The sequence below is a fragment of the Schistocerca serialis genome, chromosome 4 (assembly GCF_023864345.2).
Source record: "Schistocerca serialis cubense isolate TAMUIC-IGC-003099 chromosome 4, iqSchSeri2.2, whole genome shotgun sequence".
Classification (NCBI taxonomy): Eukaryota; Metazoa; Arthropoda; class Insecta; order Orthoptera; family Acrididae; genus Schistocerca; species Schistocerca serialis.
Window position 1 is genome coordinate 471,768,395 of NC_064641.1, and position 23,256 is coordinate 471,791,650.

A 23,256-nucleotide genomic window follows, 5' to 3' on the forward strand; every position below is an offset into this window, starting at 1 on the left:
GGCAAAACACAGTATTGAGTGAAAGTATGCTAGCGATCCACTAGCGCCAGATCGAACAGCTTTCTTTACTTAGCTTAGCTCTGTGCCGTAAATAGTCCACAACGATTATTTTTTCTATGTACTGCTTCCCAGTTTGTTGCAGGGCGAACCGCTCGTAATTCTCTGTTACAGAATTATAATCAGATGCCATCTTATCTTTAGCGCTGTATTCCTCCATTTAATTTTCCACAAACATGTATGAGTCCTATAGATTTCAACAAGTTCGGTAATGATCTATCTAAAACACTGCCGCGTGTCTGTCATTTTAAAAATTCACTCTTCATACACAGACGAGAAGCACTATAATGAAGAAACAGGTGAGTCAAACATGTTTTAGCCCCAGATTTGCTCTGATCTTCTGTCCGTTTGCACCACCTTGTCTGCGTAAATGTGGTTTGAACTAACAGTTTTGAGCAATTTTGTTCAAACCTCCAACTTCCAGGTTTGCGTACATCTCATATCTGCCCAAAACTACTGTTCACACGCAACCATCTGTTTGCGCAGATGTGATGTGCGCAGGCAGATCGTTGCGTATGGATCCGCCTGGTCGCCGTGTGGACGATGTAGCCTAGAGCCAATAAATATTAGTTAACAAAAAATATACATGTCAGTAGAAAAAAGTAATTTTCCAGCCATCATGTTACTGGTGTCAGTTTTAGGCGCACGTTGATGTTTCCATATTTGTTGTGGCTGCTGGAAATGGGTAAAGTAGCGAGATTGAATATTTCTGCCCATACAGCAGCCTCTACTGTATCGACATACTAGAATCTTCATGAATCAGGCAATACGTATTTTATTGTACAACTGAAGGTATCACCAAAAACACACAAGAAAATCTTTGGTTTGTACTTGCGTCATTCCTTCTGCTTTGGTTTATGGCACCATCACTATCAGTTCAGTAGACAGGCGTCTAAAAAACGAAGTGTCAAAACGCGGATGAAAATGTTTTTCGTTCTGCGCCCTCATAAGTATTTTATATTGGATGTTCTAGATATCTACACATCAACATAATGAAGTGTTTCTAATCTAGCGAGAAAAAACAGTGACAGTTCTGCTATGAAATTCCTAAATTCGAGTGTGTTTTGAAAGTTTGACAAGCTGACCTATAAATTGTTCACTATTTTATGAGTGCTTTACTTATTTGCCCGTTTTAAAACACTATTTAGGATTCAATGGAGGTCAACAAATTACCTTACTTCCCGAGGCTTTTAACTACTGGTATAATTCGGAAAATCAAGTGTGGGCAACAGTGAAGACGTCTCTTGAAAAAAAAGTTGACATCGTTTGCTTAGGGGTATCTTTACTGACAACAGAAATTACAACTGAACTATTAAAGTATTACTTACGTATAAACGGAAAAAATCGTTATTTTTTCTTTATCTGAAGTGATGCATTACCGATCTGCATATATGCTGACACTGTAATTGCAACATGCACTTACGAATTTGGCTCTCTCTTTGATCAGTAATTTAAATGCCATGATTTTATTAACGCCTGGACATGTCACGGTGTATTTAAACTGAGTGATATGGTAGAAGCACTAGTTTTCAACAGTGCTTCAGTCTTTGATACGAGACAAGAAATACATTTAAATGAGACAAACACAAAGCCCAACGTTAAGGCGCCTCTTAAATGCATGAATTGTATCATTTGGAAGTTAAGTCTAGTAATAATACTATATTGGACTGATCCATGATGATGTAGTAAGTGAAGGAACTTGTTGAAAATAACCTCGATCACAGCTGTTAATTTTAAGGTTGGGGTGTCTTAAAACTGTAATTTTCTAGTCTGACACCCAAACCATTTTAGAATTGAATTCAAAACATGTCAGTGAGCAAAATTAATTACACTTTGAATTACAACCATAGAATTATATTTCTGTGAATCTTGGTTCCAGTCTTTGACATGGTGTCAATCACTGGAATGACTGGTTGTCAGTATACGGCCCAAGCAAAAAACAAACCTGAAAGTGAAAGCTGGCCAGACAGGCACCCAAATGAGATTTTCACTCTGCAGCGGAGTGTGCGCTGATATGAAACTTCCTGGCAGATTAAAACTGTGTGCCCGACCGAGACTCGAACTCGGGACCTTTGCCTTTCGCGGGCAAGTGCTCTACCAACTGAGCTACCGAAGCACGACTCACGCCCGGTACTCACAGCTTTACTTCTGCCAGTACCTCGTCTCCTACCCTCCAAACTTTACAGAAGCTCTCCTGCGAACCTTGCAGAACTAGCACTCCTGAAAGAAAGGATATTGCGGAGACATGGCTTAGCCACAGCCTGGGGGATGTTTCCAGAATGAGATTTTCACTCTGCAGCGGAGTGTGCGCTGATATGAAACTTCCTGGCAGATTAAAACTGTGTGCCCGACCGAGACTCGAACTCGGGACCTTTGCCTTTCGCGGGCAAGTGCTCTACCAACTGAGCTACCGAAGCACGACTCACGCCCGGTACTCACAGCTTTACTTCTGCCAGTACCTCGTCTCCTACCCTCCAAACTTTACAGAAGCTCTCCTGCGAACCTTGCAGAACTAGCACTCCTGAAAGAAAGGATATGGGGAGACATGGCTTAGCCACAGCCTGGGGGATGTTTCCAGAATGAGATTTTCACTCTGCAGCGGAGTGTGCGCTGATATGAAACTTCCTGGCAGATTAAAACTGTGTGCCCGACCGAGACTCGAACTCGGGACCTTTGCCTTTCGCGGGCAAGTGCTCTACCAACTGAGCTACCGAAGCACGATTCACGCCCGGTACTCACAGCTTTACTTCTGCCAGTACCTCGTCTCCTACCCTCCAAACTTTACAGAAGCTCTCCTGCGAACCTTGCAGAACTAGCACTCCTGAAAGAAAGGAGAGCTTCTGTAAAGTTTGGAGGGTAGGAGACGAGGTACTGGCAGAAGTAAAGCTGTGAGTACCGGGCGTGAGTCGTGCTTCGGTAGCTCAGTTGGTAGAGCACTTGCCCGCGAAAGGCAAAGGTCCCGAGTTCGAGTCTCGGTCGGGCACACAGTTTTAATCTGCCAGGAAGTTTCATATCAGCGCACACTCCGCTGCAGAGTGAAAATCTCATTCTGGAAACATCCCCCAGGCTGTGGCTAAGCCATGTCTCCGCAATATCCTTTCTTTCAGGAGTGCTAGTTCTGCAAGGTTCGCAGGAGAGCTTCTGTAAAGTTTGGAGGGTAGGAGACGAGGTACTGGCAGAAGTAAAGCTGTGAGTACCGGGCGTGAGTCGTGCTTCGGTAGCTCAGTTGGTAGAGCACTTGCCCGCGAAAGGCAAAGGTCCCGAGTTCGAGTCTCGGTCGGGCACACAGTTTTAATCTGCCAGGAAGTTTCAGGCACCCAAATGGCTGCTACAATCTGTGTGAGACAAGGGTGACATTATATTGCAAATTTAGTGTAAAAAGTTCCATATTGTCTGAATTGGTCCTATACTGTCCATTCTAGTCCAGTCGATTTTCTTATCTGCAAAAGTACACTAGCCAATACCAGTGGCACAAAGGTAGTGCCACATTACAAACTATCTGGTAACAACAGAAGTATTGGTGGACAATGTACAGTAAATAATATGTAATAACCTGAGAAATTCAAAATTGGTTTGAAGAAATAGAACAGTATTTGGAAAGGGAGTAACATTTTGAAAATAACAAATGACACAAGTAGAGTTTTCAGTTTTTATGAAAGCTCGCTTAAATTTTTTTTTCCCCTCTCTCTTTTTGATTATCAAGGGAAAAATGTGATAACATAAATGCGCAAGAAAGTTGTGTACAATGTTGGAAATGATGAAAAAGAAAATCTCACTATGCTTCCTCCTCCATGTGAAGAGTATTCCTGTAATAATAGCTAATAGCATACCAAGAACATGAGGGTGTCACAGTGGAGATTTGTTTTCTGGTACAGACATCTGATACAACTATTCCACAGCAAAACATACTTTCAATAGGTGTGGTACCAGTGCACTCCCATAGGATAACAGCATATTATGTCCTCCAGGAATCACATTGAGTACACCACATACAGCATAATCTGTATAGCAACTACAATACTTTGTGAGCAAGTAATAACAGTCACTATCTTTAATTTTAACATAACTCTTGACTCCCATAATTATCTGCTTGTACGTGTGCTTGTACTACAGGTTATTGGTAAAGCAAATACTAATTGAATAGGTCTCCACACTTTTAATACTTCTGAAAAAAGTAAATTGTTTTATTACTGTATCACCTCTATGGTGAATTAAGAGGTACTGATTGGTTTCTGTGAACATTTAATAGAAGCCTTCTTTTTTACCTGCTATTGATAAAGAGCCATTCCAAGTTCTGTACAGAACAATCTCTCTCATTTTTCATGAGGTTTGTTATTCTGTACACTAATATTTCTTCTTCTAAATGGTAAATAATGCATTCAGACAGTGCTGGTATTAAAGGTAATTCATGAAATAAATTATATTTAAACCAGAAAATTAAAGGTTCCACATGGCACATGAAAAGTATCTTGCTACACACATGTATGTGCAGATTCCAAAATGTCTGTGAATTTGAGTTACAAACATTTTTAAATAGAAATATGAAGATCACAATACTTTGGGTCTGCAATAACTCAAACATAAAATACTTTAGTTCCCTATGGGAAACTTTGTTCTTTACGTGACTCGTGCAACTGCTTTCACTTTTAATGGAAAACTAAATGGTTTATGTTAAAGTTAACTAGGAAAAAGTGTAACCATTGTTACATAATTTCTGTGAAGTAAGATTCCTTAATGTTATTTCCTTCCTTTGTCATCATAACTTGATAATTTCAGTTCCGTATGGGACATACGAACTAACAAAATGAAATGCTTTTATTACTATGACCAAACAAAATCTTTTTAACATGTAGTACACAGTTCAAATCAGCAAAAAGTGTAACCGTATAATTAAGGTAAATGTTGATGAAAATTAGGCATGTAACATGAATACTGATATTTCCTAGATTTCCACGTGTACCTGTAATCACTGTATTCTGTACTTTGTAGTGCTAGAAAGATAATTCTATATGATTATTTGCATTCTCTTCCCCCTCCCCCCCCCCCCCCCCCCCCTCACACAGGAAAATATAATAGAAAGACATCCTAGCAAAATAAAGACAAAATTCAGAAAATTAGGTTTTGCCTGACTCAGGCCCCCTTATTCTAGAATGGTTATAAAGTAATAAGAATGCTTATGATCAACTGGAACATTGTGTTCATTATAGGAAGTATTAAAACAACTGTTTTCTTAAAGTGAAAAATTCAAGTTAACATAGTGATTGAGGGAAATATTTTCTCACACTGAAAGCCATCTGTCAAATAAGTCTCAGAACATTTTTTTTTCATTAATTTCACACAAATCACCCATTTTCAATGCAAGTGCATATTTTGTAACGCCAAACATCTTAAAATAAGCTTATATAATAAACAATTATAATTTTGTTACAATATCTACACAGGATGTAAAGACTTAATTTTACTTCAATGTGATTCATCTTTTGAAGTTCATCATTACACAACAACAAATCTATGGACAAAATAGTTTTAAAAAATCTGTCAAAATGTCACACCCATCTGCATGGAATGTCCCATTACATAATTTTTCCAATTTGAGCACTATACATGATTAAACAATATGAGTTTATTTAACTTCTGCCTTATACTTGATTTGTTGTTTAAAATTTTCTCAGCAGGCTTTTTTTTTCCACATGTTTTTAAGGGTATGCAGGAGTATAGGGATGCAATCTTACAAACAAGTTGAGTCTGATGTAAGTCCTCAATCCCAATTTCACAATGGTAATCATGACCAAGAGCAGGAGCAGGAGATGGGCAATCTACAAATTTAATTTTAACACAATGCAAAATCTTGGCCTGTATATATTTCTGTCGCATATCCCCAGCAATCGCAAACATCTGAAACAGTTTCTGAGTATTCTACAACAGAGTACACGCAGTCACTTGTTTTAACCAGTTTTCCCCAGTTAACAAAATTTACAAATGCAGTTTTATTGGCCATATTGGGAAAAGCATAGAGAGAATCACATTCTAATGCAGATTTAACTACTGGTGGCTTCAGTATGTGAAGACAGTCTTTGCATGTGATCTGCCTTGAAAGGCGCAATGACACATACCCTGCAATATAATAGAGTATGTTTTACTTGTGAAATGAGAACTTAATCTTATCATCAAGAAGTGCACACCACTCCTCTACTTAATTTTCTGCAGCACTTTCATCACTTTCTACTACATGCTTTCTTGCATGAAAATCATAAACAGGTGGCAAACAACACACATTAAAATTTGAGAAATTCCCGTTCATTGCAGTGACACTGTTACCCAAGAGCAACTTTCTCATGGCACATTTGAACTGGTATGCATTTGGATTGTTGTTCCAACCACATCTGGACCGAATGCAGGGGGAAAAAAGGTCTATGTGGTCTTGTGACAGTTTATATGTTAGCAAATACTTCAGAGGAGATTCAACGCGAAGCATACTTGTCAGAGCTATGTGCCTTACTGATTGCACATTGAAAATTATTCCAAAAGCAAAAGTATTTCTTGCATGGAGCAGCAATGGAACACCAATGATTTTTAAGCTTTTGATATAATTTTCAGTGTGTCTGAAAATACCAACGTGTTGACTGGGTGTTGTGTGATGTCCTTAGGTTAGTTAGGTTTAAGTAGTTCTAAGTTCTAGGGGACTGATGACCATAGATGTTAAGTCCCATAGTGCTCAGAGCCATTTTTTTAGAATTTTATTTATTTTTTAATTTTTTTTTTAAATACCTAGCCAATAAGATTTGTTGTCAAGTCTCAGGGGGCTCTTATACCCTTTACCTAATGGATTTCTGGAGTTCAGAATATCAAAAATCCTATCCATATTATACAAAAATTCTACTGTTGCTTCACTTCCTTTAATATTTGGATCACCAACCCTCCTCAAAAACTCTATACTATCTGCCACACTAGAACTCAAAGTCTGTGGAGCTAATGAAACATTCATTTTTCTATTTACATAACTTATATGTTGTCCTGATAGTTTGTTGGCAAATGTCATACCTTCTTCTTGTTGTACCTTGTTCAATTGCTCAACGAAATGCCATCTAATAATGCCAGTTGGAGACTCAATAGCAGATACTTCTGCTAGAGCATTTCTGGCAAACTTAATCGTATGACATGTCCAAGATACAATAAACATTGTAGCTTTTAAAATCACCCTTGGAAAAATTTGAAGTACAGCCAAGTGTACGTAAAGTGCTTATATTTACCTTGCAGCCATCACATGTAACACACCAAGCCCTAATGCCAGAACTATGCAGCCTCTCTAATGCAGATTTTATCTGTGTGGCCGATTATTTGCCTGTACACCTTTGATAAAGAAATATGCAATCGGGCATATAAATTTGCCTTTAATAGGGACAAGCATGAAAACCAGATCCTCAGATGCCTCTATTACTTCTTTTGACTGATTCACTTCCCCACCAAACTCTAAAAAACCTGTGTATTGCTTAGTTCCTTGGTCCCAAACTACTTGCTTCCTAATTGCCACACTATCTCCAATTAGACAAGAATCGCTGAACTGGTCCCTTACAATTGGGTTCGAATCAATGTACTTAAAAACATCTTTTAAGAAGCCAGTTTCACAGTCGACACTTGCAACCCATTAGGAAATCAATGATTTATGAGGCATTAATTTTTGCAGGTATTCATATGCTGCTGGTGAATAAAAGTACACAGTCATCGCAAACATTTTCACATTTGTTGTGTAACTATTACCCTTTGACAAGAGAGAGTTGTCCACTAAATTGCACACTAATTCCACTTGTGTTCCTTTCTGATGATTGAGGAAGTTAAGTAACTTCTCAGGAAGATGCCCCTTCTCCTTCGATGAACTTATGATGTCATCCATGGAAAACACTTTCTTCTCTCTTCTTCGAAGTTTTTCACAGACACACTTCAGTTTACCTTTTAATTCGTGCACAATGTCTGAGAAAAATTGCAAGTTTCGGACACCTTGTCTTCCATTTCTACTTTCGACTGTATACCACAATCAATTACTTGAGAACCAACTGCACTCTGCAATAAAGAAATAATTTCGTTATATATGATTGAAATAACTCAAGGCTTGATGAAAAATATTATAAGAAAACTTTGGGGGTGTGAAAACATCCTTATACTAACGTTTTCGACACAATTCGCAGCTTCTGCATTGGATAAATGGGACCTGCTTTCCACGGAAGAATTCTCATTGACAACATTCTCCACGCAATCAGTAGCTTCTGTAGAGGGCAAATGAAGCACGGATTCCAGGACAGAACGCTAAAAACAAAAATATGGAACTGTATTACAACATTGCTTAGACCTATGTAGCCCATTTGTGTCCGTACGAAATAAATTCACAAAAGTCAAAACCACACACATAGCAAGGAAATCAATTAGCTACCTCAAATGGAGAAGCATCGTTGTCACTCAAAATCCTAACATGTCGTCGTGGCTGTTTATTTGGTGGCATCAAATGTGTCGGAAAGTCAAAAACTGATGGCACTGTTTCGGGTCTGAGACGTTTCTTCCACGTTCCAGGGCTCACTACGTAATCATCTTGTCGGAAAAGGTTTCCGCAAAGAAAACTGCAAGACGTAGGTTTAAAATCTTTCCGCTTCACGAAAGTAATCCATTTCTTTAGCAGCTCTGGGTGCTTCAGAGGAAACCTGTTCAAAAACATCGAATTAGCAAACGCACTAAGTCTGTATTGTTGTATTGTATCGGTAGTCCTGTTACCTGTGAAATGGTAAGTCACTTTCCTTACTCCATCGCTTCGTACAATTGAAAGCGGAACAAGAAATCACCATTTCGATAATCCTTAATTCCTTATACACCGTACAGACCGAGAAAAAAACTTCGTGGCAAATTCAAATATGGCGGGCAATACAGACGACAGTAATCAGCTGGTACTGCCATCTATCGGTAGGTCCGGTAGTTGAGCATCCCTCATTTCGCTAGCTTTAGACGCCTGTGTTCAGTAGGGAAAATGTGGCGATGGCAGCAGGGAGGAGTTTATGTTTTGGTCGTCAGCTGATACGCTGTAGTTGTCAAGTGAGATGCTCAGTCGCATGTGGGTAAATATGAAGACTGTGTTTAAGATGGTGAGCTGTAAGTTAGAAATTATTCAGACTTCATGTGATTTTATTGCGTATTTCGCAGAAACGTCTTCGTAAGACACAAGTCATGTATCAACCAAGGAAAGATTATTACCTTTTTCCCGGATGACATAAGCAACCAAGACTACCGACCGTTCTTCAGTTTTACTGGGCTCAGCGACAAAAAGAAGGAATATTCTGGGAGAAAGCTAGTTGGGTATGTAGAATTACAGAAAAGTTATATATGGACATTGCCCTTGGGATGTTTTACATGCACTTTTGTCATACGAAAATCACGAAGATGTGAAACGGACTGTCCATCACAACTTCAGATTTCTCCAGTGTGTGTCGTATTCAATAAATTAACTTCTTCCGAAAAGCGATTATTGTTTTGTTGGATAATTTTGTGTTTTTCGTAAATAAATTCCAGCCATTTCGTAAAAAGAAACCTTGCTTTTACATTACAGGTATTCCATGGAACAAATGTTTGATGTGGTTTCTGACGTTGAGAACTATAAGAAATTTGTTCCATTTTGTAAAAAATCTATAGTTTTTTCAAAACGACCAGGTCATTTGAAAGCTGATCTTGTTATTGGCTTCCCTCCAATAAATGAAAGTTACACATCAAGTGTAACTCTTGTGAAACCACATCTAGTGAAAGCAGAGTGCACAGAAGGAAAATTATTTAACCATTTGCTAACAATATGGAAATTTAGTCCTGGTTTGAAAAATAATCCGAAATCCTGCATTATTGATTTTTCTGTATCTTTTGAATTTCGATCAACTTTGCATTCACAGCTTGCCCATATGTTCTTCAATGAGGTAGTTAGACAAATGGAAGGTGCCTTCCTGACAGAAGCAACAAGGCGCTATGGGAAGGCATCAGTTCAGACAAAAAGAATTGGCATAGTTTATGCTAATTCGTAACACAGTTGTTAGTTTTGAATAGTCTCTTAACTGTTTTTATATCTGGCAAAGACATATTTTATCTGCAGATTTTTCAGTGCTCAATGAATTTGTGAACTGCTGCCATTTCCCATGCTTGTATTTGAATAATTCATGTACATAAAATTGTATATATATGTAAAAAATCAAAATGTTTTAGTTCCAAACTGTTATGCCGCTCCTTGACACCTAGTATAATACTGTAACTCATTTTAACTGAGAGGAAACTGTTACTGTAAGATTGTACCTAATGTTATATACTTGATAAATAAATTTATTTTCAAAATATGTTGTTTTAGGTTGTACACTTATTTTGCCGAAATGTGTTTATTTATGACAACTTATTTTGGATGTATTGTATCTCTCTCTCTCTCTCTCTCTCTCTCTCTCTCTATATATATATATATATATATATATATATATATATATAAAAATCTCTGGCACAAATCCAGATGTTTCTCCAAATGCTGTTTCTGCTGCAGAATTCACTTGTGAACTAAAATGATTATTAGTATGAATCACTGGGATAGGGTGTATGCTATGGTACTGACTTACTAGTCTTGTTTTTGTGTGACTGTTTTGCATACTGTAGGTGTTGAATGTTGGGCAATTTTTGTATGAATTTGATAATTTATCAAGTACTTCGTGTTGAAGGTATTTGTCTCAAGTGAGCATATTTTAGTAAAATAGTATTCCAATACTCATTGTCATTGACAATAAAATGCCTTTCTTTCCTTGAAATTATGAGATGTAATTATTGGCTTTGAGAAACTGGAATTCTTAGTGCTGTTGATAGACTTGAGAACAAGAAACTTTTGAAATTGCCAGTTCCTTTCTCGTAGAGGACAGAGGGTTGGGTTAGGGGAGGTTAAAAAGGAAGTGTAGGTCACTCACTTCAGGATAAGAGGAACCAATCATTCATTTATACTATAGAAATGCAATTTCCTTTGGAAGATATTGTTCATGTATGTGGACTGGAATGTGTTACAAATGAGTACAAGATAAACTGAATCTTTTAAAATAAACCCTTCATTCATACAAACAGTTTTTAACTATTGTTTTAGGTATTGTCTCGGAAAACAGAAATTTGTAACTTTGGGCTGGATTATTAAAGGATTAAATAAAGTTAATTTGTCTGCTTACACAAACTAGGTCTAAAGGAAATGATGTAGTGTGCCTATCTGCCCACCACTTGTAGGCTTCACACACTGGAATTCACTCACTGAGCACATCCAACATGAAAATTCGCTTACTTATGTAGGCGTCAAAAGGGAGAATGTAGAGAGGTGCAATGAAAGGGTCGTACATTAATATTTGGTGGAGAGTTGCTGTAGATGCTGGCAAGTATAGACACATGTAACACACAGGAAGAAGATAGAATGAAGTTATTACAAAAAACTGCAGTGGTGTGTATTTGGCATTTGAGGAAGGATCCTAGGATAAAATGTGTGTGTATCCATGACTGTCAGTTGCATTAAAATGGGTGGAACGGCAGAGAGAAATGGAGCTCGGGAGAAGGAAGCCGTTGAAGCAGGAATGAAGAAAGGATAGAGAATAGAAATGGACACAGGTTGGTGTACAGTAACAAATTGATGAGGGTTGAGGGACTGAAGGTTGTGTTTGAGGGAAAGTTGCATTTGGACTGTTGTTGAGTGGAAGGAAGAAGTGTGTTCAAGAATACGCTTAATCACAGAAGGTGCTGAGCAGGATTTCTTATAGCTTGAGTACGTCATCCTCAGTCATTTCCATTAGGCTTCATCAGGTCAGTGGGAGTCAGACCAGTTGAGTCCATATATCAACAAACTCACAGGATTAAGTAATGTTGAGTGAATACCGTGACAAAAATAATCCCTTGGGTGAATTTTTGTATTTAGGAAAGCTGAAAACCCATGTCTGGAAAAAGTTGTGCCAAAGTTATAGGCACCTCTAAATGTATGTATATGCAGGGTGCTTAGATGATGATGATGATGATGATGATATAAATTTTCTAGGATGATAAAGACGGATAAATGTCTCAATTTGAGGTAAGGGTCCCTGTACTGGAAAGGCATGAATTGACAATTACAAGTGAAAACTGTTCTATTACCTCTGACAGTGGATTACATGTGCTGGCAGCGTTGTTGCTAAGATTGTAGGGTAGACAACTTTCAGAGGTAGTTGTATCTAACAAATCAAGCAAAAAAATGTCCAGTGCACATGGGCTCTGGAATGCATACCTGATGAACTATGAGCAGCTGTTGATCTTCACTACTGTGAACGTATCGCCTCCATTGAACAACGGCTTGTAGCTCTTAAGGTACGTGTATTGGAGCCAGTGTTTACCAGACTTTTTTTTTTTCTTATTTTGGTCCATACTATCACCACTGATAGTTGCCTATCCTACAGGCGTAGCAACACCAGTATCAGTACATGTAATCCACTGTCAGAAGTATCAGAAGAGGTTTCGCTTATAACTTTAGATTTGCTCATTTCCGGTACAGTGACCCTTACCTCAAATTGATACATTTATCCTTCGTGATCGTCCTAGAAAGCTTGTATCATCATCAAGGAATATATACCTACGTTTACAGGTACCAGTGCCTATAACTTTGACACTCTGTAATGTCGTTAGATGACATTTCCAGTTATGGGTTCTTATGTAATACGTCGTGCACTACGACCCCTCTACAATCTATAGAAGTATGTAACATGAATTGTGAAACGCCTTGTATGTAGTGGTACAATTACCAGGTCTTATGTGCATACATGTCATGTATGAATTACTTCTTAGAAAAAAAAGGTTATTGAATATTATTATATATAGACACTATCAAACTTTCTGTTATTTAGCTGTAATTGTATATTGTTCACTTTAACTTGTATGGTTTACTGCTTTCATAGCAAAAAATTCTTATATTGAAACTTTAATGGCAGACAAACTCTGTGTTCCAGTTCAGGACACTGGACATCGCCTGTGATCTATGAAACCAGTGGTGCCACAAGAGATTCATATCAGTGCACACATTATAAATGAGTGAAAGCTTGTTTAGTCATGATATGGACTGTGGGAGAATAAATCTCAAACATACCCCTTTTCCTAAGGCTCTTTTGCTTCGCAAGGTGACCCCTGTGAGAGGGAGGGCAGTGGAATCAACATGCTGGCATCTGAGCATGAGAATCTTAAATGCATGGCTACCACATTGATAGATTGTCAACAGTAAAAAGCCACACATCCCTTTACAATGAGTTGAATGGACCTGCAATTAATAATATAGTTCATGGTAAAACATTTTCTACTCTTAATGTAAAGACATTACCACTTCAGATTTTATTCAGTATTGTCACTGATGCATTTCTGTATTGTCACTGATGCATTTCTGTATTGTCTTTTTCAACCTTATTTTGTTATAGATTCTATTCTGTGTGGAAGCCTAATCTTTAATGCATTCTTGTTCTGTTTTTATGAATGTGTAGCACAATTGATATTTCCAGCCAAAAATGTATGGTAGTTTGTATTAGGCAACTGTAAAATATGTTGTTTCATGAAATTTCTTATTTTAAGCCTTGAAGTATTTGAGAAAAGCAAGCCATCCATTCAGTAAATAATGAAGTTTGTATATTGCAATAAAGGCAGTGCAAACATGTCAAGTATGAAAAGTAATTGCTTTAAAGTCAACTATTTTATCCTTGATAATCGAGCAAGGAAGTAAGCTACCCTGGAAGCTGTAGTTCATAGTGTATTGGGGAAGGTGATACAAAAATATCAGTTAAAGATTTCACACAGTGATGCAATGTGGGGAAATTACAAATCTGTCATGTTTATGGGAGAGTCAAAGGACAAACTTACTAAAGAAAGTGAAAAGCAGAGCCAGTAGTTTGTCAGGAGTTCCTTACAGAGTTGCCCCCTTCCCACCAGTTTAATAAATTGATTAAGTATCTGCAAATTTCAGTATCCCCCATTTTCAGACACAGCCTACTGAATTGTACACTCGTAGTTGCTTTCGTTAAAACATCCCCCACTTGTTCTTCAGAGCTAATGTACTTAACACTCAGGTGTCCTCCATTATACAGCTGAGGTACAAAACTGTAATTAATATCCACATGCTTCAATTGACTACATTTGCACTTATATAATTGACATATACATGACTGATCATCGTCATCAACTAGTGGGGTTTTCACAAATATTTAAATAGGTGATATATTCTGCTTCTGTTGAAGATAGTGAGAAACATTCTGTCTCCTTGTTTCGTTAATTGTATGTATCCTGCTGTAGATCTTGTGTCTTCACTGCCCCAGTCAGTATCAACATAACAGAAAATAGCACTTGTATTTCCCTTTTTATAGGGCAGCTTAACATCTAGTGTTTCTTTCATGTACCAAAGAAATTGTTTCAAATCTTTACAGTGGAAATCTGTTGCTTTATTGTGTTACCTACTAAAATAGTTAACTGATGCACTTATTTCTGGTCTTGTAGCTGTCATTGCATGCATCAAATAATGTATTAATTCTCTTTATGGTTTATTTTTAACCATGTCACCACAAGCATATATACTGAGTTTGACTTCCATTGGTGTTTTACAGGGAAATCTACATCTACACCCATAGTCCATGAACCTCCATACGGTGAATGGCTGAGGGTACTTTGTACCACTGCAAGTCATTTTGTTGCCTGTTCCACTTGAAAATAGAGCGATAGAAAAAGGACTGTCTAGAAGTCCCTCACAAGCCCTAATTTCTCGCATCTTATCTTCCTTACACGAAATCCAGTTCTCTAAATTTGAGCAATAATGCCTTGCAGGAAGAGCATTTTCTTTCCCCCAGGGAATCCCATTTCATTTCACAAAGCATCTCCATAATGCATGCACTCTGATCGAACCTAACGGTGACAGTTCCAGCAGCATCCCTCTGAATTGTTTCGATGTCTGCCTACAACCTGACCTTATGGGGATCCCAAGCATTAGGACAGTACTCAAGAATTGGTCGCACTAGTGTTCTACAGGCCATCTTCTCTGTGGATGAGATACTTTCCCAAACTTCTCCCAATAAATTGAAGTCGAGCATTTGCCTTCCATCTCACCAACCTGATGTGGCCATTCCATTTCTATCACTTTGAAATGTTGCACATAGATATTTAGTAAGTGACTGTCTCAAGCTGCACCCTACTAATGCTGTACTCAAAAGGACTGGTTTGCAGTCATCCAGATTGAATCTTTCCCAGATAAGTACGTTGACTAGCAAACATTTTGCCATCGGACCACCTCATATTTATTTCAGGGAATAATTTTGGGTCTCCAAGTTCTCGCATTTGAAATTTTAACTTGTTCTTAATATTGAAGATTTAGCTTTTATGATTCACAGCAATTATCATCTGCATAAAGTAGCAAATTATTATTATAATCAGTGCTTTCAACATATATTCCTGTCAACTTGTTAAAACCAAATTTCCTTAATAAAATTGTCAAATATAGAATTCCAAGTCCATATAAAGCTTTATTGAGTTTACATACAAGTCCTTCCTTAAGCTTTACATCTTGAGGAACTTTAACTTCATGATGCAAGAATGCTTTTTTGTACTTCCATTTGTCCCATAAACAAATCATGTTCCCGATACGAGCTGAGAAACTGGAGCATACGTATCAACATAGTCATATCCTTTTACCTCAGCACAACCTTTAATAACTAAAAGTGCCTTATATGCTTCAGTATTTCCAGGTGCATCTCCTTTTACTTTGAACACTTACTGTCACTGGCTCTCTTATTTGCTGGAATTGGTGCACAAGCCCAAGTTCCATTAGGTGACACTAAGTCCAGTTCTTCCTTTTTTGCTTTTGTCCACTCTTCAAAATTATGGGGTAAGTTTTCAACAAATGCTTCTGCATTCAAGGCTAATACTGCATAATACACCAAGGATCTAGGTTTCTTTGCTATTCTATTGCTTTTCTTCAGAGGTTTTGCTTCCTCACTTCTTTTGAAGTCATGGGCTCTTGAATTAGCTTCAACTGTTTTCCGGTTTTCTTTCAGTTTCATTCTGGTGTCGTAGATTTTCTGCTTTGTTTTGTATTATGTTGTCCATTTGAACAGTCTCCTTTAAGATCCAATCATCATTACTTTCACCTTCAAATAGAAATGTATCTTCTTCAAAAATTGTATCTATTCTAAATACAATCTTGTGTTTTTTGGGACACCATAATCTGTAACCATTGGGACAATGTGCAGTAATGAAACATATTAATGACCTGGTATCAAACTTATTTGTCAATAGTTCATTTGGGATGTGGAAGTATGCAACATCCAGACATACACAGTTTCTCCAAATTTGGCTTCCTTCTATATCATAGCATTGCTCAACTATCTCCATCTAAAGTTGAAGCAGGACTATGATTAATGATAAAAACAGTTGCCAATACAGCTTTTGAGCAAAAGTGCTAGTCAAGTTTGCATCCGAGAAGTATACAACAAGCCTTTTCATTTATGTATTCACAACCATTGTCAAATCTAAATCTGCTGATTTTAAGATTAAATTTTACTTATGGCAGCAGTGGCATAGTGTGCTAACGTTGGAAGTGATCATTGAATTCTTGGAATTACATGACATTCATATTAATGCAAGTGTTTTGTTATGACATGTTCATTTTATATAATTAATTTACTGAGTGGACAAGGGTACATACAAGAATCTGTCAACCATAGAGCATGGACAGGATTAATTATTTACTTCGTGGCCAGTTGTTACCAACATCAGCAAACTATGCTGCTGCTGCTGCTGCTGCTGCTGCTGCTGCTGCTGCCACCGCCGCCGTAAGTAAAATTTTACCAGATTTTGATTGAACAGTATAAGCTGTATAAGAAGTATAACCATCAGTGACAGTTACTATATTTTTCATTCCATCAAAAGAAACAGGGTACAGTATCCCTGAATGTTTTCTGTGAGCTACAGCTATAACTCTATCACCCTTTCGAATGGGACCCATGAATTTGTAATGAAAAACAATGCAGTTTCCACCCATTTCTAGTTTACTCACTAACAAATTATTTAGTCAACCTGACACTACGAGGTAGTTTTTAATTTTTGTGTGAAATTTCTTTCCACAAACAATGCTTTCAACATCAACTTTTCCAACCTTATTGACCTAGAAAAAATGTATCAGTTGTTGCAGCCTTTATGCCTATTAGATTTTCCAGTTCCTTGACATTCACCAAAGGAACAGATTCATTAACTAAATGTTAAGATGTTAGACTGCCCTCTAGTCTAGAAATTGCTCTGCTTTGCCACTTGGAAAACTTATAGTAACATATGAGGAAGAAAAATTATTTTCCTTTCCATCTATTTCTTGCTCATTATTTGCTACTTTTGCAGAATTGTTATGTTTACGACAAATTAGGTTTGCATTGTGTCTCAATATGATCTGGTTTCCCACATCCATAACAAATATATTTAAACTGAGCTTTGGTTTCGTTTCCAGAGCTGTAATAACAACTTCATATTCTGGAGCAATTGTTATTAACAAACTGCACACTACATCAGTTTCTTCAATATTAAAAACCAATTCTTTCAAATCATGTATTAACGTACCAGACTTCTAAAAATGATTTTCGAGAGTATAGTCATTTGAATTAAACTTCGTAGTCAACAGAATATTTTGTAATAAAAGCTAATTGGCTGTTGCTGGATCTGTATGGTGTTTGTTCTTTTGAAGGAACAGACACTGCACATTCAAATAATTGATAAGCTTGACTGAGCAATGGATCCACTTTCTTCATTGTGAATGCACAAATACGTCTGACTTCCAGTGGGAATCTCTATGTAGCGATCTCGAGTATAACTGACAGGGATTGCGGATAGGTGGCTCTCGGTGGGAGTGTGGATCAGCCGTGAGGAGTACTGAGATAGTCCGTTCAGTTGCGATAACACTGTGTCCTGGATGGCGCAGTGGTTACCGCACGTGCCTAGTAAGCAGGAGATCCTGGGTTTGAATCCTGGACCAGTACACATTTTCACTCATTGCCGCTTTTTCTGCTTAATGTCCCGCTGCAGCTGATAGCAGCGTTCTGCCTACAATATACATATAGTGTGTCACAGCTGCTGGATCTGCTTGGTGTCTGTTCTTTTGAAGGTACAGACACTGTGCATTCAAATAACTATAGTTGTCTTGACACTTAAGGTCTTTACTTTCTTCCATCAATAATCATATCGCACTTTTCATAACATCTCTATCACTTAATAGCTCTTTTATAATTTCATTTTTTGACTTCACTGGTGAAGCTAAATGTCAGTTTTCATGCTCTAAACAGCCAGAACATGACAACTGTAAATTGTCACTAACAAATTTCAGACATAGTGTGGTGCACTTTCCATTTAACCAGAAATGACATTCAATGCACACAATTCCTTTAACTACATGTTTTTGGCACTTCTTACACAATGCACTGTTAATTTTATTCATTTTTGCGAGCGATGTGACTCTACAGTCCGCGCCTGGTGCCATCTTACATGTGAACAATGTTTTCTGTTACTTGTGTCCACGCACCTCACGTTGGTCTGCTACATGAGAGTGGTTGCCTTTCCCTTACTTTATATATTGTTCTATCCGGGAATTTGCAATTGCTAAATATTAGAGTTTGCCATTTACGAGTACTACTGTGTTCTGCAAATGCTAGCTGACAAGTTGGCGTTGATCATGAAGCCTCACCTTGTAGGTTGCATGTCTGATGTTTATATGGGTCTTCCGAAGCTGGTGTTAAACCACATGCACTACCCAAGAAACACAATAATATTCTTTAACTGGAAAGGATTTTGCTGCGTTTATAGGAAATGTGGTACCAGCAGGAGTGCATAGGTAATAAACAGTACACAGAGTGTGGCAGACAAATCCTTACTTTATTTGCTGGACAGGATTACATCATGGTCTACACCAGTCAGAGGTTTATCACATACTGTCACATATTTCTATTCACTGTACTGCACAGGGCAGCAATGTTTATTGTGTCAGTCAGTGGCAATGTATAGTTGCCACAGAGCTCCCGCCACCTCCATAATGCAGGGCACAGGTGAAGGGAAGAGTTGCAAGGACGTTGATCTGTGGTGGGTCAATGTCTACCATGATGGCTGAGATCTCGTAGTCTCTAGAGCTGCAGGAGGCCGGAGGGCACATCCATAGGCGGAAGTAACTGGTACTGGTGTGCTATCATCGCTAGCAGCCTTGGCAGTGGGTGTAGAGGGTGGAGTGGCAGACAGTGTAACTCTAGTCTCAGCTGTAGGTGGGACAGCCATGCCATAAACTGGGACGGTTATGATGAGGGAGCTGTTGGTAGTGAGTCGGAATGTCAGTTTCATCGAGTTCATGTTGGCCAGTAAAGGCAAGGTGCAGTGGTACCGGAGCAAAATTGTGCTGGCCCCAGATCTTGTCTTTGTACTGTGTGAAGATGACCAGGTATTCATTGATCAGCGTCACAGATACATCTTAAGGGAGAAAGTCAGAGAGATTGAGCTGCATTGTGAAAGGGGTAGAGGATGGTTGGTCAGGTGCAGGGCTAGACGGCAGCTATGTAGACTGTTCAGCAATGGGCCAAGGTGGCTTCAGTCTATTAACAGACACTCTATTGTTTGCTCCCAATCATAATGTCGAATGTGTTTGTGCCATGAGTAATTACTTTAGGAGGGCCTACGAATGGTGGGTGCAGGACCAGTCTCACATCAACACACAGCATCACATGTGAGCAGATGGACAGTTCCCTATGGAAGAAGACCTGTGGTGTGGTTGGGAGGGACAGGATGTATGCAGGTTCTGTATGTGGCAACTGACATGGGCGACAAGATCTGGCAGATTATGATTGGTGGGGGATTCAGCATGTATGATGAAATAATGTCTTGCTTTACAGGATCTCGGCTAAAGATGTATTAAGGTCTTCCTTATGGGTGGTGCAGACATCAAGCAACACCCAAGGAAAGGCTTCTGTCCATGTTTCAGGATAGCACATTATTGCTGCTTTTTATGTGCGGTGCCATCTTTCAACGAGACTGTTCGACTGCGGGTGATACATGATTGTATGGAAATGGTGGCAGCTGCAAAGATGACACAGCTCTTTGAATAGAGAGGACTCAAATTGACAGCATGGTCAGTAGTGAGCGACACAGAGCTGCCGAAACGTGCAATCCATGTGTTCATGAAAATTTTGGCAACAGTCTTGGTGGGTGTATCAGCAGTAGATGTGGACTCCACCCACCACATAATTCTATCAATCAGTGATATAATATATCACTGTTCATCTGAGATTCGAAGTGGTCCTGTTTTGTTGATGTGCACATGTTGAAACCTCCCCTTGGGAATTGGGGATTTTCGAAGGGGGCTGAGTGTGATGGCTTGCTTTGCTCGGTTGGCATGGGATGTACTCTCTGGCCCATGTGGCGCAGTCTTGCTGCACACGGGGCCACATGAAACGTTGTCACTAAACATACAGAGGGCCGTACCCATGGTGTGCGAGATTGTGGATGAGATCAAAGATTCACTTGTGAAAAGGTTTCAGGTTAATTAGTCAGAGCCAGTCACAAGACACATCAGACCAAACTGGTTTGGTGAAACCAGGGAAGGTATGTTGCTCAAGTTTGAAACCTGTGTCTGGGTCACAAAGGAGGTTCTGTAGGTCTTGATCTGAGTCTTGCACCTTGACAATCTGGTTGTAATCAAGCCTGGTGGACGACGACATAACGCACACCGGTTTTGAACTGTGATATGAAATCGAGGTATTGAAAACATCTGGGGAAGGTGTCCACACACAAGTTGCATAATGCATCAGCCAGGGGACAGTGATCCGTCTAAACAGTAAGAAGTCTGCCCTCTATCTCTTCTCTAGAGTAGTGGACGGCCTCATATATGGCGAGTAGCTCATAGTCAAAGGTTGACCACTTCTGGTGCATGTCTGAAAGTTTATGAGAGAAAAACTGCAGAGGCTGGGGAATGCTGGGTATCCCCTATTGTAACATGGCACTAACAGAGAGGTCACCTGTGTTCCCTATTGTTGTAAGGTGGGCTTCAGAAGAGGATGAGCCAATGTAGTCAAATGCAATAAGTCATTGTTGATTTTTACCAAAGACGGGTTGCATAGGATGTGCCCACTCAAGGAAGCATTTTCCCCCCGGTATTCTTCCCGCACAGGACTTCAGTCAAAGGAAGGAGAGGCTCAGGTGCATGTGGGCTGTCTCCTCCAGAGATTTATGACGCCTAAAAATCTGCACAACTTTTGGTAGGTGGCTGGTTGTAGCAAGTGTCGTATCTAGATGGTCTTCTCTGGTGTCAGGTGACACCTGAGGTGTTTATGTGGTGGCTAATGAATGTCATGCGGGCTTACCTTAACTGACATTTGTCTTCATTAATGATGACCCCACAGGCAGTTAGTATCTTGAGGACTTGTTGTAAGTGAGCCTCATGCTCTTCCACTGACGGTGAGAATATAAAGATGACGACGTCTATGTAGGCATAAAAAATGGTGGACTGGACAAAACAGTGTTTTTTAATCCGTAATGCATTTACAAAAACTCAGAGTCTGTCTTCGGTATGTCCTCTTCTGGCCTAGAAATCTGGAAGTACGCTATTGTACTGTCAACAATGCTGAATATTTTAGGTCAGCCAACATTTGAGTGAAGTCCTGTAGTTAAAGACTGGGCAACTGTCTAAAATAGTTCGGTGGTTGAGCCACACAGGTTCCACAGTTTGTCTTTCTTTAAAATGAGCTTTATAGCGATACCCAGGGACTAACTGATGGGTGGAGAATGCCTGCCCCCATTAGTTTGTCCATGGCGGCCTTCACTGTTCTAAATTTATGGGGAGGGAGGTGTCGAGGTCTACATCAGGTAGGCAGGCTGGGTGTAGTGTTTATGCAAGGTACAGTACCAGCACAAACTGAATTTGGCCTGATAGTAGGGCGCACATCTGTGGCCGAGAACACACCGTGTTGTAGAGCAGGGTCACTGTCAGAATCGTGCACTGAAGTTTGATACAGCCCTTAACTAACCTGTTCAGATTCCTTGCAGATAGGTGCTGCAAGCATGATGGCATCCTCTGAAGAGGCAGACATTTGGTGTGGCTGTTGTGAACATTGTAGGACAGCAAGGTTGTGCTTTGCAGTGTGGCGATGCTGCAGTGTGCTGCCTACCGAAGATCCATGTTATTAAATCTCATGATGTAATCTGCGGTGCGTAACGAAGAATAGTTGGACATCAGAGAGCAAAGTTCACTGAGCACATTACGAAGAAGTGCAGTGGTGTATCTCCCTGTGATGAAGAGATGGAAGGTGGACAGGAATACCCAGGAGAAGTTCACTGATAACTCCAATGGTTGTCTGCTGACTATCATGGCTTAATAACAAGCCATGGACGAGGTCAGGAGGCATGTGGTAGTGATGCAGAAAGTTTGCTCCCAGGGCTGGCTCATACATCTTGGCATGTTACCCTCCACCCCCAAGTTCAAACTGATTCAGGTCATATCATTTGCGGCACGTAATTGGAGCAATGATGGCGAGAGAGTAGTTGGCGCTCGAGTTGGTAGGAGGGTGCTGACATCAGGGCCCGTGTCGATGAGGAAGTAGGTTTGCATCAAATGGGTGTAAAGGAATTAGCATGAGCTGCCAGAAGGGTCACGTGAGGTAACAGAGCTGTACGGGTATGGTTGATTAAGGCATCTTGTGGTTGTAGAGTGGTCTGGTGTGCCTATTGTAGGCCGCTGTGCTCGTTAGGGTAAGCACAAGACCCTCTGCAGTTGCTGGACTCTTGTCAAAATCTGCTATGGAACCAACAGTATCACTCAGCTGGAGTTGTTCTCTGATTGATGTCCGTAAATAGTGTTATGGGGGCAGCAGGCCGGGCAGATGAGCGTGTTCTCTGTACCATTCAGCAATTGTTGTTGATCAGCACTGTTAAGGTCGCGCAGTGTGCCAGTTAGCCAGAGTTGGCTGACCTTGAATGTGTTGCAGCTGCGCAGAGCAGAGGCAGTGATGGTGGATCTCGGGCCAGCTCAGTAGTAGTCAATAAGCCTCGGTTGCCTTGTAGTCGAGCAGAGGAATGGTCTTGCCAACATCAGAGTAACTGTTGATGAGAGTACAATGCTGCGCCAGGGCATGAATTCAGTCCATGAGGTGAAATCTGTCATCAAGGGGGTCA

The 23,256-nt window shown here is 39.5% G+C and overlaps 2 protein-coding genes across 7 annotated transcripts in view; one reads left to right on the top strand and one right to left on the bottom strand.

Moving 5' to 3' along the window:
- Window positions 1-920: 920 nt before the first annotated feature.
- Window positions 921-23,256, top strand: part of LOC126475138 (coenzyme Q-binding protein COQ10 homolog A, mitochondrial) — a 97,312-nt gene continuing 74,976 nt past the window's right edge. For 2 of the 6 annotated variants that reach the window (XM_050102742.1, XM_050102743.1), the window contains exons 1-2: window positions 9,001-9,155; window positions 9,241-9,393. In XM_050102742.1, coding sequence (XP_049958699.1) covers window positions 9,076-9,155; window positions 9,241-9,393 — 233 coding nt within the window. In that variant the 5' untranslated portion in view covers window positions 9,001-9,075. Of the gene's footprint in view, window positions 933-9,000; window positions 9,156-9,240; window positions 9,394-9,643; window positions 10,410-23,256 lie in introns of those variants that run through there. The other 4 variants (XM_050102741.1, XM_050102740.1, XM_050102739.1 and 1 more) reach the window with 4 other exon arrangements.
- Window positions 7,743-8,805, bottom strand: LOC126475140 (THAP domain-containing protein 2-like). The gene is made up of 3 exons (XM_050102747.1): window positions 8,483-8,805; window positions 8,221-8,358; window positions 7,743-8,115 (listed from the first exon to the last, which is right to left on the bottom strand). The coding sequence occupies exons 1-3, from the start codon at window positions 8,759-8,761 to the stop codon at window positions 8,008-8,010; spliced, it is 525 nt and encodes a 174-aa protein (XP_049958704.1). The 5' UTR covers window positions 8,762-8,805; the 3' UTR covers window positions 7,743-8,007.

Excerpts from the sequence above, each read along its gene's own strand:
- LOC126475140 (XM_050102747.1), bottom strand. The coding sequence starts at position 8,761 with ATGTTTTTGAACAGGTTTCCTCTGAAGCACCCAGAGCTGCTAAAGAAA. Across the intron at positions 8,359-8,482 it reads ACGATGCTTCTCCATTTGAG|CGTTCTGTCCTGGAATCCGT; the intron begins GTAGCTAATTGA and ends TTTTGTTTTTAG. Across the intron at positions 8,116-8,220 it reads CTGCGAATTGTGTCGAAAAC|AGTGCAGTTGGTTCTCAAGT; the intron begins GTTAGTATAAGG and ends TCTTTATTGCAG.